The sequence below is a fragment of the Equus asinus genome, chromosome 16 (assembly GCF_041296235.1).
Source record: "Equus asinus isolate D_3611 breed Donkey chromosome 16, EquAss-T2T_v2, whole genome shotgun sequence".
Lineage (NCBI taxonomy): Eukaryota > Metazoa > Chordata > Mammalia > Perissodactyla > Equidae > Equus > Equus asinus.
The window spans coordinates 32,203,567-32,219,022 of record NC_091805.1 but is presented as its reverse complement, the minus strand read 5'-3'; the positions used below and the strand labels follow the sequence as shown (position 1 = coordinate 32,219,022).

The window sequence follows — 15,456 nt, the reverse complement described above, 5'->3', positions numbered from 1 at the left end:
CATCACACACCTCCATCACAGACAAAACCTTTCTGTTGCCTCAGAGCTTTCTTTGGTGATCACATGATAACAAAGGAAGGTATTAAAGAAGTACGCGCGCACACACACACACACACACACACACACACAAACGGTTGCTGTGGGAGAGATTGCAAGTTATGGTCGGGGATGAGCATTATTAATACCTGTAGGAAGAGCCAATAAAACCTTGGTGATGCAGGGAGACTTTTTGTGGATTAGACACTTTAAAAGACTTGTTAAGCTGTTCTTTTTTGCATGATTATCCACCATTTTTCCTTATAATTATCCCAGATTTGTAAAGAAATCTTCTTGGATTTCACGCTTGTAGACGTTATCTATTATAAAATATATCTGAGTTTTTCTCAAACATAGACATAGTCTATATTTTGATAGATATATAAAGAAATCAATTCAATATAAATAAATTGAAAATGTGCCAAGTTTTCATTCATTCTTTCATTGACACAAATATTTTTTGAGTGCCTATAATGTTTTGTGCCTAGAAATAGAAAAACAGTCCAAAATTGTTTTGTTTTATTTACTTTTTATTGGTGTGGATAATGTTAAAGTCCCAATTTGTCTGAGAGACAATAGTAGCTTTGTGTATTTCCTATCCTGAAGATTTTGGGAGGAATTAGAAATTGTCTAAAATTAGTAGCTTTGTGTATTTCCTATCCTGAAGATTTTGGGAGGAATTAGAAATTGTCTAAAATTAGTAGCTTTGTGTATTTCCTATCCTGAAGATTTTGGGAGGAATTAGAAATTGTCTAAAATTTTTTCGTTTCAATAAGTTTCTAAAAACTAGCTTGTTAGGAAGGGCAACACCATCTGATGCTGTCATTAGAAAATGAGAAGGTCAAGATGGAGAAACACTATTAATGACTTTTATATCTTGAACATTCATGTCAAAAGTGCGAGGAAACCAAGAAAGTGTGAATAGTTATATTTTATCCTTTAATTCCCCAAAGTATGCAGATTCATTTTACCATGTTATTAGCCTAATCACATTTCTAGTTGTATTAGAATATCCCCTATTAGGCCTGTCAAACAAAACTTTGCAATTTACATAATACTCATTAATTTTCATGATAATTTTGGTCAGAGGTTGTTTTTAAAATTCTCAGGTAATAAAATTGTGTTTCAACTGGGTGTGAGGATTGGTCTGCAGCGGGCTTGACCAAGTATGAAGACAAGAAATAGCTATCTCAACACCCTGAACCTTACTCATAGAAGTATACGAAGGTCAAATTATGGTGTCTCAAAATGGAGACAGATGAGTCAAGAAAATGGCGGCAGCCAAGGGATTATATTTGTTTTAAAAACTGAAAAACTTTGAACAAATTCCAAATTGTTAAACAATGGATAAAAGGCATTCATTTAAAATATTCAACTAGTGAGAATGAACAGAAAAACGTATGACAAATGTTCAAAGTAAATTATAAAGACATGAGGGTCAATAGTATTGAAAGCCACTTAGAAGCCTATATCAGATTATTGGTGTTTACTCTATTGGAACCAAATAATATTTTAAATTTGTTTCAGTAATTCTTATCAGGCTACTTTCCATGTATTATGCAATTCAAGTGATCTTTAAATTATTGTCAAATTCTACCTTAAAGAGAGCTTTCACAAAGGACATGCAATTCATATCATCTAGAGTTACTGTCATTTCTAGGCTAAGTCCCATGGAAATTCATAACTTAAAAATGAAAGTCACAAAGATGCAACTGCCTTCATAATGCCAATGCTGCGGTTATAAATATTTCATGAACATCGCATGGGCAGGGGCCGATCTCCATTTTCATGAGTTAGAATTTGTACAGCTAAGTCTCTAGATTTTACTATTCATAATGCACAGTATGCCCTGTACAGCATCCATATAGTGCTTTTTTTAAATATTTATGTTTAATGAAGAAATTACTGTTCTGAAAAGAGAACAAGCCAATCCAAAGATTTCTTGTTAAAATTATTAGTTTTACTGAATAGCAATGATAACCATCAACAGAAATTACCTCATTGCAGTATCTTAGCACATAAACGTGTAACTTTTAAAGTAATACAAGATGATAGATCAAGACACATTAAAGCTAAGTGAAAAGATTCTTTCTAAAGGTTATAACGTTAGAAATCTCATCTTAAAAGAATTTGAAAGGTTAAAATGCAAAGAGCAACTTCTTACATTTCTTACATTTAAAAATATTAATTACAAATGATATACTTGTCCTCTGTTTCATTGTTTAAATATATGTCTATATTTTTCTGAGTTTTTCTTTTATTCAAAAAAACATTTTAACTTTCTAAGATAATATTACCAAGTTCAATAATGAATTGCTATTGCATATTTTAAGGTAATTTTTCAAAGCGCATTATCAGTACCTGTCAGAATAAATTTTGCACTAAGAGTAATGAAAAAAAGGACTATTGTATGTGTTGAAATCAAAGAACATTACTACAGCTGGGTTATTTTCAGTGGAAAGGATAGGTGATTGCCCTCTAAATGATGCTTGTCCCATGAGAAAATAGCAGCCTGAAAAATCACAGGCAACAGGCTCAGGAAAACGTCTATTCCTTACTTTTAAAAATGAGCATTTGATATTTTATTTCATTTTTGTCATTTTGATCAATTCTTTCAAGTAGATGAATGTTGAAAAGTGCGGCACAGATCTTGGTAACATTTACAAAAGTAAGCTAAAGTTACTGATCAGCTCGTGTATAATCCAAGGCTGAATTATTCCGTATTAGTATATATTATATATCAGAATTTGATTGATTAGAAAGTCACAAATTTTCTTTTGAAGGCACTTTAACAAGACTAAGTCTTCTAATAATGAAAACAACAAGCTTCAGATTTAATATCATTCACCCAGGAGTCAGAAATTTAAGTATTTTTTATTACGTTTAAGCCAATGAGGCCAACAGAAATTCTGTAATGTTTCCCAAACTTCCCACCAGAAGTTTTTGTTTTATTCCTGATATTATTAAGTGACATGGGAAATACTTTCTTCCATTTGGGTCTTTGTAATTTTATTTTCCAAAGGCTCCCTTTAGGAATTTAACCTTTATGTGATGAATTTGCAGTTCACTTGAAGCATGTTAACCTTAGCTCCCTAATGAGTCTAGGTGTAATACTGAGGAGGAATTTGAGAAATATATCATGTAGCTCATTGTCAAGTTGGATTTGTCTTGCACATCTCCAGCTTTGCTGTTGTTCTGGTACACATTTTGATCGCAATTCTTTAATTATATTCTATATTTAACTGACCTATTTGAACAGGATCCAGAGCTGGTGCGGAACATCTGTCGCTGGGTTAGGCAAGCTGTTCGGGTTCCTTTTTTTGCCAAATTGACCCCAAATGTCACTGATATCGTAAGCATTGCAAGAGCTGCAAAAGAAGGTAAGAACTGGACTTGCCTCAATTGCCTAGTTATGTAAGTAGGCACTTGAGTGATGTAGCCATATGAAAGTACATCTTTATTCACAAATATATGTGTATATCTTTGTTTGGAGTTTAAGAAGAGTATTAAATTGAGCATTTGATCTCATAAATGCAGTAGATTCACACCTAGATGCAAGCTAGTAAACGGACTCCAAACTTTAGCCTGGGAAAACAAGAATATTTATAATTTTCCCTAATAAACACCTGTTTCATACACGAAGAGTTATGAAACAAGACCACAGTCACAGTAACCACTCCAAAATAAATGATTCATAATGTAACAATTCAGCGACAGCACTTGAACCTTTAATGAAGTAAAAAAAAAAGATACCAGCTTGCACAGTGTGAAATTTCTTATGAGTTCCCTTTATATTTGATAGGGCCTAATACACTGCCTTAAACCTATGCTTAATAAATATCTATCAAATAAGTAAATCATATATGCTTGTGTTCTCTCCGATGGAAATTGCATCCTGATTTGCAAAGACGTTGTAAATTACCTGGAAAATAATACTGAATACAAACATTGGGCATTCACAAATCTGTATAATAATTGGAAAAATGAAGTGGTGGTAATTAAAAATTTTTATGTCTAGCATTTTAAGCATAATTGTAGGAGTGAAATTGGTGAAGACATTTGAGGTGGAGAAATATTTTCAAGAAAAAGTAGAGTGTGCATTTTCCTAGGTTGTGGGGTTTGAATGGGTTTTAACCATTTTCTCTGTAAGAACTACAGGTAAATGTTGATGTGTTTTTCCTAGGTGGTGCAGATGGTGTTACAGCCACCAACACTGTCTCAGGTCTGATGGAATTAAAAGCCAATGGCACCCCCTGGCCTGCAGTGGGCATTGGGAAGCGCACTACATATGGAGGAGTGTCTGGTAGGTGTTCCCTCTCCTTGCGTTTTGTTTCCTTGGACGTTGCTGAAAAGTCAGGAGATCGTGTTGTAAGCAAGTGTATCATGTCTTTTCTGATCCCAAATTCTTATCTCATTGTTGGTCAAAATTCCTAATAGTCATGACAGATGGAGCAGATTGAGTGGGAAGGCTCAGGTGACTGATAGCGCAAGATGAGGGAATACTGAGATAGGGTTTTACACAAATTCTATTCTCTTGTGCTCTGTGCTTTCCTCAGAATTTCTCATTGTCACAATCGTCTTGTCACTTATTAGTAAAGGCTAACACCATGCCCTTCTAAGAGAAAAATATAAGCACCCTGATTATCATATCTTTTTCATAGTCTGGGTTAGTTTCTAGTCTTCCTACAACTTTGAAATCTACCTTCTTCAAAAAAATCTTGCTTTCACAACTGCTTCCAACAAACCATTAAACCGTGGCATTTATAGCTTCAGCTGACAAGACATTTGCAGACCCCACACCTTTGCATATCCTTTCTCATCACTGAACACTTGCATTTAAAACAGAAAGAGAAATTTTAATCCCTAAGTCCCATTCAGTATCTTCGCTCTGTGCACTCTGTTGCTGTGACAACATGAAACTTGGTCTTGCAAAGACAATGCTGTGTGGTTCTTGACTGTACTGGTATGGGGATTAGTCTCCTTGGTGATAGAGACAGTGGTAAATATACATAACATAGCAGTGTCCCACTGTTTAAGAAACGCATTGCAGAATCAGACCAAAATGTGTTTTTGGAAGAGGCTGGAAAGACACAAATAAAGCACTATCCATGCTGAGGTATTATGTCTTGAGAGCTTGAAGTGTGTCTCTAAGCCATGATTAGAAAAAAAGATTGCATTCTGCTTTTAATTGAATGCCATTCCCATTCCTGCAATGTCAGAAAGAGGAAGTCTGACAAGGAGCACCTGCTCAGGGTCCAGACACAGCTTTCTTTTATCAGGAGCTATCAAACAGGCCCTTTAAGATTATTGTAATGCAGAATAACGTGGACCACGTTAGCATGTGCCACAGAAAGAGAGTCGAGAGCCTCCAGAGTTGGGCTGTAACGTGCACTATGTTTTCTGTCAGCCCATTTCAATTTTTCCAGCCTGCCATGTTGACAGCAAGAGAATAAAGGAGGTCGCAGAGGGTGCTGAACATTAAAAATTAATAAAAGAACTATTGCAGTAGTATTTTATATAAGTAACACCATTCAAGTTTTCTCATTTAAGCTGCAATTTCTGGATATTCTCTCATACTATAACTCAGTCTAATAAAACTATGAAAATACAGCATTAGGAAAAGTCTTTTGTGTCTTAGTCTTTAAGCATACGTGCACTGGAAATTATAGCAGTACCTGAAAACAAGTTCAGCCATACCTCAGGGCCTGTTAATATTTCCATAAAATTCTATTTCTAAGATTTATAAATTCATATATAAATATCCACTTGGGCTATAAGCTTTGCTAAGCCTGGGTGGAACTTTCATTTTAAACAAGAAAAAGTCCCTAACATTTTTAAGGGCTTGTACCTCATTTCTAATAGCTTCTATATTAAGGTCCCTTCACGTTAAACAATCCGTTTTGAAAATAGCCCCTCTCCAGATTGACAAAATTAATAGAGTTTTTCTTCTTTAGAGTAATGTTTGCTTTTATTTAAAGGTAATAGAATCTGAAAAGCATTTTAAGGAGGCAATGATAATATATTTCAGGATAGAAACAAGTTCTATAACAGAGCGCCTTCAGAATGAGTTATAGCAAAACTTAGCCTAGCAAAATTGTGTCAAATAATAATGGTTTCAAATTACAAGAGTGATGAAAATATCAAAATAGCTAAATACCATTTCTAGTATTATCAATATGGCTTTCAGGACTTCAAATCCTGCTCCAATATAGACTATATCACACAAAAGATGCCACCTATCTTTATACGATTTTAAAAAAAATTTACCACAGCACAGCGCTAAGACTTTCCCAAGTGTTCCCTCAGAGCACTGGAATGTCTGCTTTTAGAGGAGCTGCTTGAATTACAGATTTTTTTTCAAAGCGAAAGCTAGATAGAGTTCAATTTTGGACAGCCACCTGAAATACAACACATACTTTCCATTGCCAAAGAGGACATTTTTCCCTTTCAATATTCTCTAGCTCTTTATTCAGTCTTTATTATTTTTTCTCAGAATAAGATTTTCGCTATTTGAAAAGGTTTTGTTTTGTTTAAATGGGGAAATAGTGAGGTACGTGGGTTAGTGCATGTGCTATAGAAAAACGATAACATTTCTTTAATGTCCTTCTTTTAAAACACATTAGCTATTAAGGAGCAGTGACTAGCACTGGGTAGACAGACCCTCAGGTAAGGGATGTCAGTTGAATTATTTCAAATATGATTAGTCTGCATTCTAGAGTACTCTACAGCAGGGTTTTGCAAACTTGTTCTCAACTCACATGTGTACTATCGAATCGTTTAATGAACTATAATCAATGTTTTTAAAGAATTAGATTAGAAAACACGTCAGAATTCTTTGCATACAGTTGGGATAAACATTGTTTCATCAAATATCTTTTTCAGTTATACACATAATACATTCAGTTATACATGTAATATGCACATGCATATTCATTTCTATACTGAGTCATGATGTAAAATGCATTTTTCATTGTGGTTAACTTCAGAAAAAGTCCGAAAGTTATCATCTTAAAGGGAGGTCCCTTCGTTAAATAAAATAAATCAGTAAGCCTATAGAAGTCATTAAATACAGTAACTTCTGCTCCTTGTAGTTTAAAATTTATATCAAGAGGGAGAGTTAGGATCTATTCCAAGGTCTCATCCTCAGCTTTATTATTTTAGAAACTGTATCTTTCCAACTTATTTTTGATTGGAATGGGGGCAGGTGGCAAAATGTACGAACCAAATTCATAATAGCATGATTTATAAACCTGAATTTCAATTATGGGAGGAATATCCAGTATGATTCATGCTCACAGTATGAGGCCATTAAAGGTTGAGTTATAGAATTAAAGGTGAATTCATAGTGAGAACAGTATCAAAAGAAAGCCTGTTCGGTATTCATAAGAAATATTTTCAGGAAACTAGGATGGCTAATAAAGCTATCCACCATACAAGTACTTATGTCTAAATCATTAACTCTAAAGGATCAATATTCTCTACCTTCCTTTGGATAATAGAAACTTGATACTGTAAGTTGTTACCACCTAACTTTCCTTTTTCTAGACTCCACGCAGAAAACTTTTGTTAACATCAAACAGCAGTTTATTCATGTATCATCACACAGTTGAGTAGATTATTGCTTTTTGTTGAGTGGAGGGAATTGCATGGTTTTATTTATTTGATTGGAAGAAACACTAATCTCATCATTAACATTTATTCCCTCAGTCCTTGCATAATTACTCATTATTTTTCCTAGTTTTGGTTTATTTTTTTCTTGTTTTAGTTACAAATTTTGACCTTTTTCTTGACCTTGTCCTCAAATAATGAGGGTGTCTTAAGATAGCCGATAACAGTGATTACTATCATCTATATAAATGGCATTATCCAGCTGTGATGTAACATTTTCACATGAAGTCCTCCCTATGGATAAGATTCTTTTAGAGATGGTTAAGAATGAGTCCTGCATGGTATAAATAAAGATATGTCTTTTTTGCAACTGACTTCGCAAGGATAACCTTTATTCATTTACAGTTGCATCAGGAGAAACAGTAATCAAGCATCTTTCAGTGGGGTAAACTCATTTGAAGAAGTTTTTGTTGTTGTTCCTTATTGCATTTTAAATGCTTCTTTTTATTAATGGGGGATGGGCATATTACATTGCCCTGTACGTATTTTGTTTGTTATACATATAAACACACACACATACCCACACATAGGGAAAAGTTCTGAAATTTCTCTGCAGAAGGTGCTTTGAAATGATTATAGATGCTTTCGGCTCAATATAATTTACTCCTACAAGCTTAAAAAATTAACTGATTGTTTTAAATTATTATATTTGCCAAATTTGTTTTATTTTATCAAAAAAATAAATTCTTATTTCAAATTTTGGATGCTCGTTTGATAGTATTAATTCTGTATCAACTTAATTAAAACAATAGAAAACATTTTATTCAATATTACTACTTATAAACTTTATTAAAGTTTACCCTCAAGACTTAATCTCTGTTTCAGGAATCCAAGTGTGCTATTCACATGTAGGATATCACAGACGGTTTAAGAAATGGTTATGTATTTCTCAACAAATGGTAATGGCACACTACATAAATGCTCTTACATTCTACAAATAAATGATGAATGACTTGAAGTCTAGCTTTGTGGGCTATTGGACACTGAACTGTGACTGAGCTCTTATGGTTATAAGCCTCCTAAAGATGATTTCCTTGTAATGGCAGCATGGGAAATACCAACAAAAGAAAATACAAGTTAGAAATTCCTCTAGTAATTTGTAACTCTGTGCCAGAGTCGGGCCGGAAGTACAAAGTGTATGGTTTAGAAAACTTGAGTGAATCAATATAGTAGCTTAAAGAAAAGGATCTTAAGCATTGACTCAACCCTGCAAATTTTGTTTGTTTTTAAAACAGTTACTTAGGCTTGAATCATAGGGACCATGCAGTGACTCATGCGCTTAGCTACTGGACCCCACATAAAAAAAAAAACGTCCAGTGTAACCCACTCCAATCATAAACTTAAACCTATTTTGATGTATTTATTAGTGTAAATTTGGGAAGATGGCAAAACATATAATGGATTGGAAACCCAGAACTTTCAGTAACATTTTGCTTTGAATAACTATTTCACAGTGCAAACAATTGAAGATTTTGGCAGGATTGCTTTAACTTCTTACATTGTACATTACAATTAAATTACAATTAAATCATGAAATTACAATTAAATCATAAAATGCAATATTGGGGGTTTTATTTCTTCATCTTCTCCCAAAGCCCCCCAGTATATAGTTATGTATACTAGTTGTAGGTCCTTCTAGTTGTGGTGTGTGGGACACCATCTCAGCATGGCTTAATGAATGGTGGCATGTCCGAGCCCAGGATCCAAACCCGTGAAACCCTGGGCCGCCGAAGCAGAGCACATGAACTTAACCACTTGGCCACGGGGCCTGCCCCCAGTATTGGTATTTTTTTATATGAAGTAGTTCTTAATGGGCTGGATTTTTTTATGTGTCAATCACATGATTATGGATGCATAAAATCCTTTTAGAAAAACACGCCTACTATCTGTCATAAAATTTAAGCTATCTATTCTAACTATCTTTATCAATAACAGCTTAGATTTTAATACTGAAATGTCTAAATTAACCTGATAGATAGAGATAATATTTAAATGAATAAAAAAGCAGTGATAAATCATGCCAAAAAGAATAATTAAAAGGAGAGCCTTCCATTTTGTACTTGCTCATCTCTTATTTTTTGTGTGTACCAAAATAATGCAAAAAATTAGGCTATTATTCACATATGTAAAAGCATTCCTAGACTATCACAAATTTGATCAAATTATTAAAGACCTTGTTATATAAATATATGTAGTATATCTGCAGAACAGTCAAAAGTAGACATATCAAATAAAGATGCTGAATTACAATTTTCATTATAAATTATCAGTTTGGTTGAGAGACGCTCACCATTAGAATGATTCTCATTTAAATCATGCTCATTTGAATATATTCATATACAGATTCCCAAAGAATCTCCTTTTGCATTATATTGCCTTTCCTGGAGCCTGAGTTTCTCACTGTTTGGCCGTCGTTGGTCTGTGCAGGAGATCAGAGCCCTAATAATAGATTTTTGACAGTGAGCTCGCCTGCTACCTGCCCTACACAAATCCTCACTGTTCATGTTTGCTTCATGGCAACAAAGCAGACAGAAGGAAAATGCCAAGTGCTGAGTTTGAGGTACAGCCTTGCCTTGGCTTGACATTTCAGCAGAATAGCAGTTTATGAGATGCATAATTTTTCATCTGGGACTCAGCTGCCATATTCATAGATGCTTACAGCTCATCGACGGACTGGAGCAAGGGCAAAGGTTTAAAGCATAGATCAAGGTCTACATCCTTTCCTAAGGTATTTTAAAATAACTATTGTCCCGCAGATTAATGATAAAATCAAATAGTATTTAAGAACCAACAAATTCATGGACATCGGGATATCATGTGTTTTTTCTTTGTTCAAAATTAGGAAAATAAATTAATGTCTGTACCAGCTCCTAAGAAAATATTTGATAGACTTTATAAACCAAAGGACTCTGACAAGCATATTAAGAAAACTTACCTTTGCAGCAGTGCTAATGAATTATTAAATTTCTTTCCTCTGTGTGTGTTTTTTCCATAAAGAATGATTTCAAGCTTGAAATTAATCAAAAAATGTTCTATTATGAAAGTAAAACTAGGGAGTATTGTGTCACTGTTTGAGCTTGAATTTAAATATTCACAGATTCATGCATATCTACTGTACTAAAAAATCAGTGTAGGTACACGTCAGTGACTGTTTAATTTAGAACTACACATCTCTGTAAGCTTCAGAAACAGTTCACCATGTCATAGTCTCATACAGAACAATGGTACATTACATTGGATTAATTAAAGAAGCCTTGCAGAGAACTGAGTTCTCAGTATGTCAAGATTTCAGTTTTATGTTAAATATTTTCTAAAGGCCAGACCCTTAAATCTCAGGGGCTGTACCAAGCAGTGAGCTGTGAATTTAACCATAGGCTAACTGCTAATGATAAGGAAAAGGGTCCTAGTTGAGGCAGCTGTAACACAGCCATTGGATTAGGCTATCAATCACTTGGCTCCCTAAGGAAAAGAGGAAGAAGACCAAACAGTGAAAAGGGAAATTAGGAAAGGAGGGCATGACTAGAATGAGATTCCTCACCATCTTTATCCATTCGTTGTCTTAAATCGCTAAGCATCAGACCAAACTCTCCAGCATCGCTCTTACTATAAAGCCCAATACGTTTATCCCTAACATCTAGCGACCTATCAAAATGTCATTGTCTCTCAGGAGTTGAAGATCCTGAAACACACTAGAAGTAAATGCTGGATTACATAATAAAAATTAGATTAACCCTTAATTTTTGGACTTAGGACTTATATGTATGATTCTTTTATGTATACAGACTCATGTATGTTGATAAGGGAAATATTCTTATTTAACTTCTAAACTCCAGTTGATTTTTAGTTAAGGAAGTCCTTTTGGTGAGGTGAGATTCCAGTAGATCAGTGGTTTTCAAAATTACGCATGCACCAGAACCTGGAGGCCTTGTTAGACTGCAGATTGCTGGACCTCTCCTCCAGAGTTTCTGATACATAAACCTGGGAGGGCCTGAGAATCTGCATTAAGCAGTAGATGACGGAAAGGTAGTGTCATTGAGCATTTTGGTTTGAACGTCTTTTTTCCAAAACAATGTCAAATGCTTTAATCAATGGTAAAATTAGAGAATCATGGTATTACATTAATAAATGCAGAATCTCTGCCCATAGCTAGGTATCCAAAACAAATTGTAGTAAATACAGTCAGAATTCATTCTTAGGAAAAGTAGTAGAACATAGTGTTTGAGGTCTCAGAATAGAAAGAATATGTCACTCCATTTAAGATTAAATGTTGAATGCCAAGCATTGTTTATGCAAAGAGAGTCCATTCTAAGTGCTACTAAAGACAACTTACGGATATTAGTAGTCCTTTGAAAAGGACACAGATGTCAAAGACAGACAAGGGTAAAATTAAGCTCACAATTGTGAAATATTGGTTTTTGTTTTGACTTTGTATAGATACTGACATATTAAATATTAAAATATTAACAGTTCTCTTCTAGAATAAGCACTTACATATCATTGAACCTGGTTAGTTCTCAGAATTTAAAACGTAGGAGATAACAGTATTGGTCACCTCCTTCTTTTCTGTCTTCATTTACTTTTTTTTCTGTCGTCTCCAAACAATGGTATCCTTTTATCAGTAGAAGAGAGAAAACCAATGTTGTGGGGATAAGCTGTTTCAATGCACAGTGTCTGTGCCATAGTTACATTATGCACCCAGAGCCTCCCAAAGTCATGTTTATAGCCTGTTTGAAATACTGTTTGTCAACCATGGAAAGAAGCTGCCTGCAGCCTTCCTGGATGGAGGAGTGTCCTGGTATGCAGCACCAACAAGTTAGCACCATGTGAATGTCTGATGGCAAACTACACCCGAAATTCCAAGAGATCCTTAATTGTGGGGCAGAGTGAACCCTTAAGAGATCCTTGCAGTATCTGATACTCAAAGGTGCAAACTGCCAAGATGATACAGGAGTCAGGATACAGGAAAAGTTAGGATTGAAATAGAGGAGGCAACGGCCAGCTTAACTTCACTTACTATGCTTTTTGAGAGTCCAGCACTGATTCAATGGGTGTAAGGATTTTGCACACATTACTTCAGTGTTCTTCAAATTTTTATGCTCACAAATACCCTACATTAAAAAATTATATGGGACAGCCCCATAGCCAAGTGGTTAAGTTGGTGCACTCCGCTTCAGCAGCCCAGGGTTTCTCCAGTTTGGATCCTGGGCGTGGACATGGTACCACTTGTCAGGCCATGTTGAGGCAGCATCCCAAACAGCACAACCAGAGGCCCTCACAACTAGAATATACGACTATGTACTGGGAGTCTTTGGGGCGAAAAAGAAGACGAAAAAAAAAAGAAGATTGGCAACAGATGTTAGCTCAGGTGCCAATCTTGAACAAAACAAAACCAAACAAAAGAAAAAAATTTATGAACTATGTACCTCTCACCCATTTTAAGTCAACCCTGCAAAGTTTAGCCACAAGTTTAAGTGATAGCAAAAGACATAATCTCCCACATTCTGCAAATATTAATTCTTAAAATGAAATGACTACTTCACTCTTTTAAATAAATCTAATAGAGTCTAAATAGCACAATGATTGTATATCCATCATCACTTCTTTAAAATTATATTAGCAAGCTTGAAATAATAGTTGGAAGTTTTACATCATTTCTTTCCCCTTGAACTAGTGTTTCCAATCAGCTTCCTCCCCAGATTTTATCCTGATTTCGTATATTTTTAAGGTTGAACATCTTTAATGGATCACCCTATTGAATTTCTCTTAACAAAATGTATGTCTAGAAGTGAACGTTTATGTTTTTAAAATTTATGCATTAAGGCTTTAATGATAAATTTTTTGTTTTATATTGTTACAATTTATAATTTATACTTTATCATACTATAAATATAAATAGTGATGATTATCCAACATGAAAGTAAATTTTATTGGAAATCCATTTCTTAATGAGAAAAAATGGCTTTTTGAAACAATTTGGTCATGTATCCATTGATGCATATTATTCCTGAAAATGTTAGGGTTCAGCATCATTCTGTTCTACTTTTATTTTTTAGATGTGAATGCTGAAAATCCTTGTTTGTTTAAATAATTAAAGGAGACTGGAAGGAATTTTGTTATGGGTCATTTCACTCAGATTTTTGAATACTTTCCGTGTTACAAATTACTAAAAATTACTTAGTGATCATCACCCAAAACAGTTAGGCAATTTGATGAGCTCCTCTTTCAATTTTTTTGAAGCAGTAACTTGGAAGTCACCTAATTTGCAAAAATATTTGTTACCCAATCATAAGTCACTTCCTTAAAACCAACAACACTAGTTTGAGTTATCATTTTGTTTGGTACCTCAGAATTTTTACACTGTAGGGCAATAGGTCATTGTAATATTTGAGATCATTGAGGACAATGCTTTTTTCCTAAAATGGACAGCACTGTTGATACACAGACGTTGGGAACAGAAGAACCAGCAGAAGAACTGCACTCTTTCTCAGGCATATAAAATAATACATATGGGAATTGGAGATCTAGTAAATAATCCCCTTAAAATCAGTTTACCCAGGGGCTGGCCCCGTGGCCGAGTGGTTAAGTTCGCGCGCTCCGCTGCAGGCGGCCCAGTGTTTCGTTGGTTCGAATCCTGGGCGCGGACATGGCCCTGCTCATCAGACCACGCTGAGGCAGCGTCCCACATACCACAACTAGGACCCACAACGAAGAATATACAACTATGCACCGGGGGGCTTTGGGGAGAAAAAGGAAAAAAATAAAATCTTAAAAAAAAAAAATCAGTTTACCCATGGGGTGCATACTTATGTGTGATTTGCAATACTGGGTGTACATACACCTATAAGAAAGACCACTAGATTATTTCATCTAATCTTCATACAACTTAATGATACCTAAGCAGTACCTTGGTTTTCCCTTTTACATGAACTTAACTATGTCTCTTAAAGTAGCACCAGCAATTTTAAGAAAATTTTCAAGCATGGGTTAATAAATCTCAATATATGAGTTAACATGTGCTAACGGTAGTATTTGAAAATTTATATTGCCAGTCTTTTATGTTACTGACAAAATTGGTCATCAGTTTTTCATTGCTCAGCACTGGCTATTCCAGTAATGGTTAGCGGCTATGTGGGAATATCAAGACCTTTGAATGATATGATATTTATGCGCCCAGCTCTGTATTGAACACTTTATATGCATTCTTATTTAAATAACCCACCAGGGTGGATATCATTGGGTCCATTTATGAACTTAGAAACTCAAACTCCAGATGGTTAAGCAATTTGCCACAGTTTACAGAGCCAGAATGTGTCATAGTCTGGATTCAAACTCAGATCTGTTTCTAAAGATGAACACTAGCATTTTTTATCAATATCTTCATCTGATATCTGCCATGGTAGGTCTCTGTCTAAATATGGTATACTCATTAAATTCTAATAGACTACAAATGTCACTTACTAATCTAAAATTTATTCGATCTGGATTTGAAAATCAATGAGAGTACTGTTCTGTGACCATTGTCAAAATTCCATCCCTTATTATCTATATCAGTGTGTCTCCATATTGGAAAATTGAGTCAAATAGGTGAATTAGGGAAAAATTCTTGAACTCATTCCAAAGAACAAAAAAATGACAGGAAGCATTCAGGCATTTTTCTTAAAGTGTAAGCATGCAGCGTTCACTTGAAATGAAGCTGTCATCAATATAGCAATATATAATTTTATTTCTTACTGACTTAGATAAACTGTCTGA

At 34.7% G+C, this 15,456-nt stretch overlaps 1 protein-coding gene across 1 annotated transcript in view; it reads left to right on the top strand.

The window, feature by feature from the left end:
• The window catches only part of DPYD (dihydropyrimidine dehydrogenase), a 768,359-nt gene that overhangs the window by 559,146 nt on the left and 193,757 nt on the right, over positions 1-15,456 (top strand). Inside the window, exons 17-18 of the mRNA XM_044748877.2 lie at positions 3,296-3,416; positions 4,220-4,339. Coding sequence (XP_044604812.2) covers positions 3,296-3,416; positions 4,220-4,339 — 241 coding nt within the window. The remainder of the gene's footprint in view (positions 1-3,295; positions 3,417-4,219; positions 4,340-15,456) is intronic.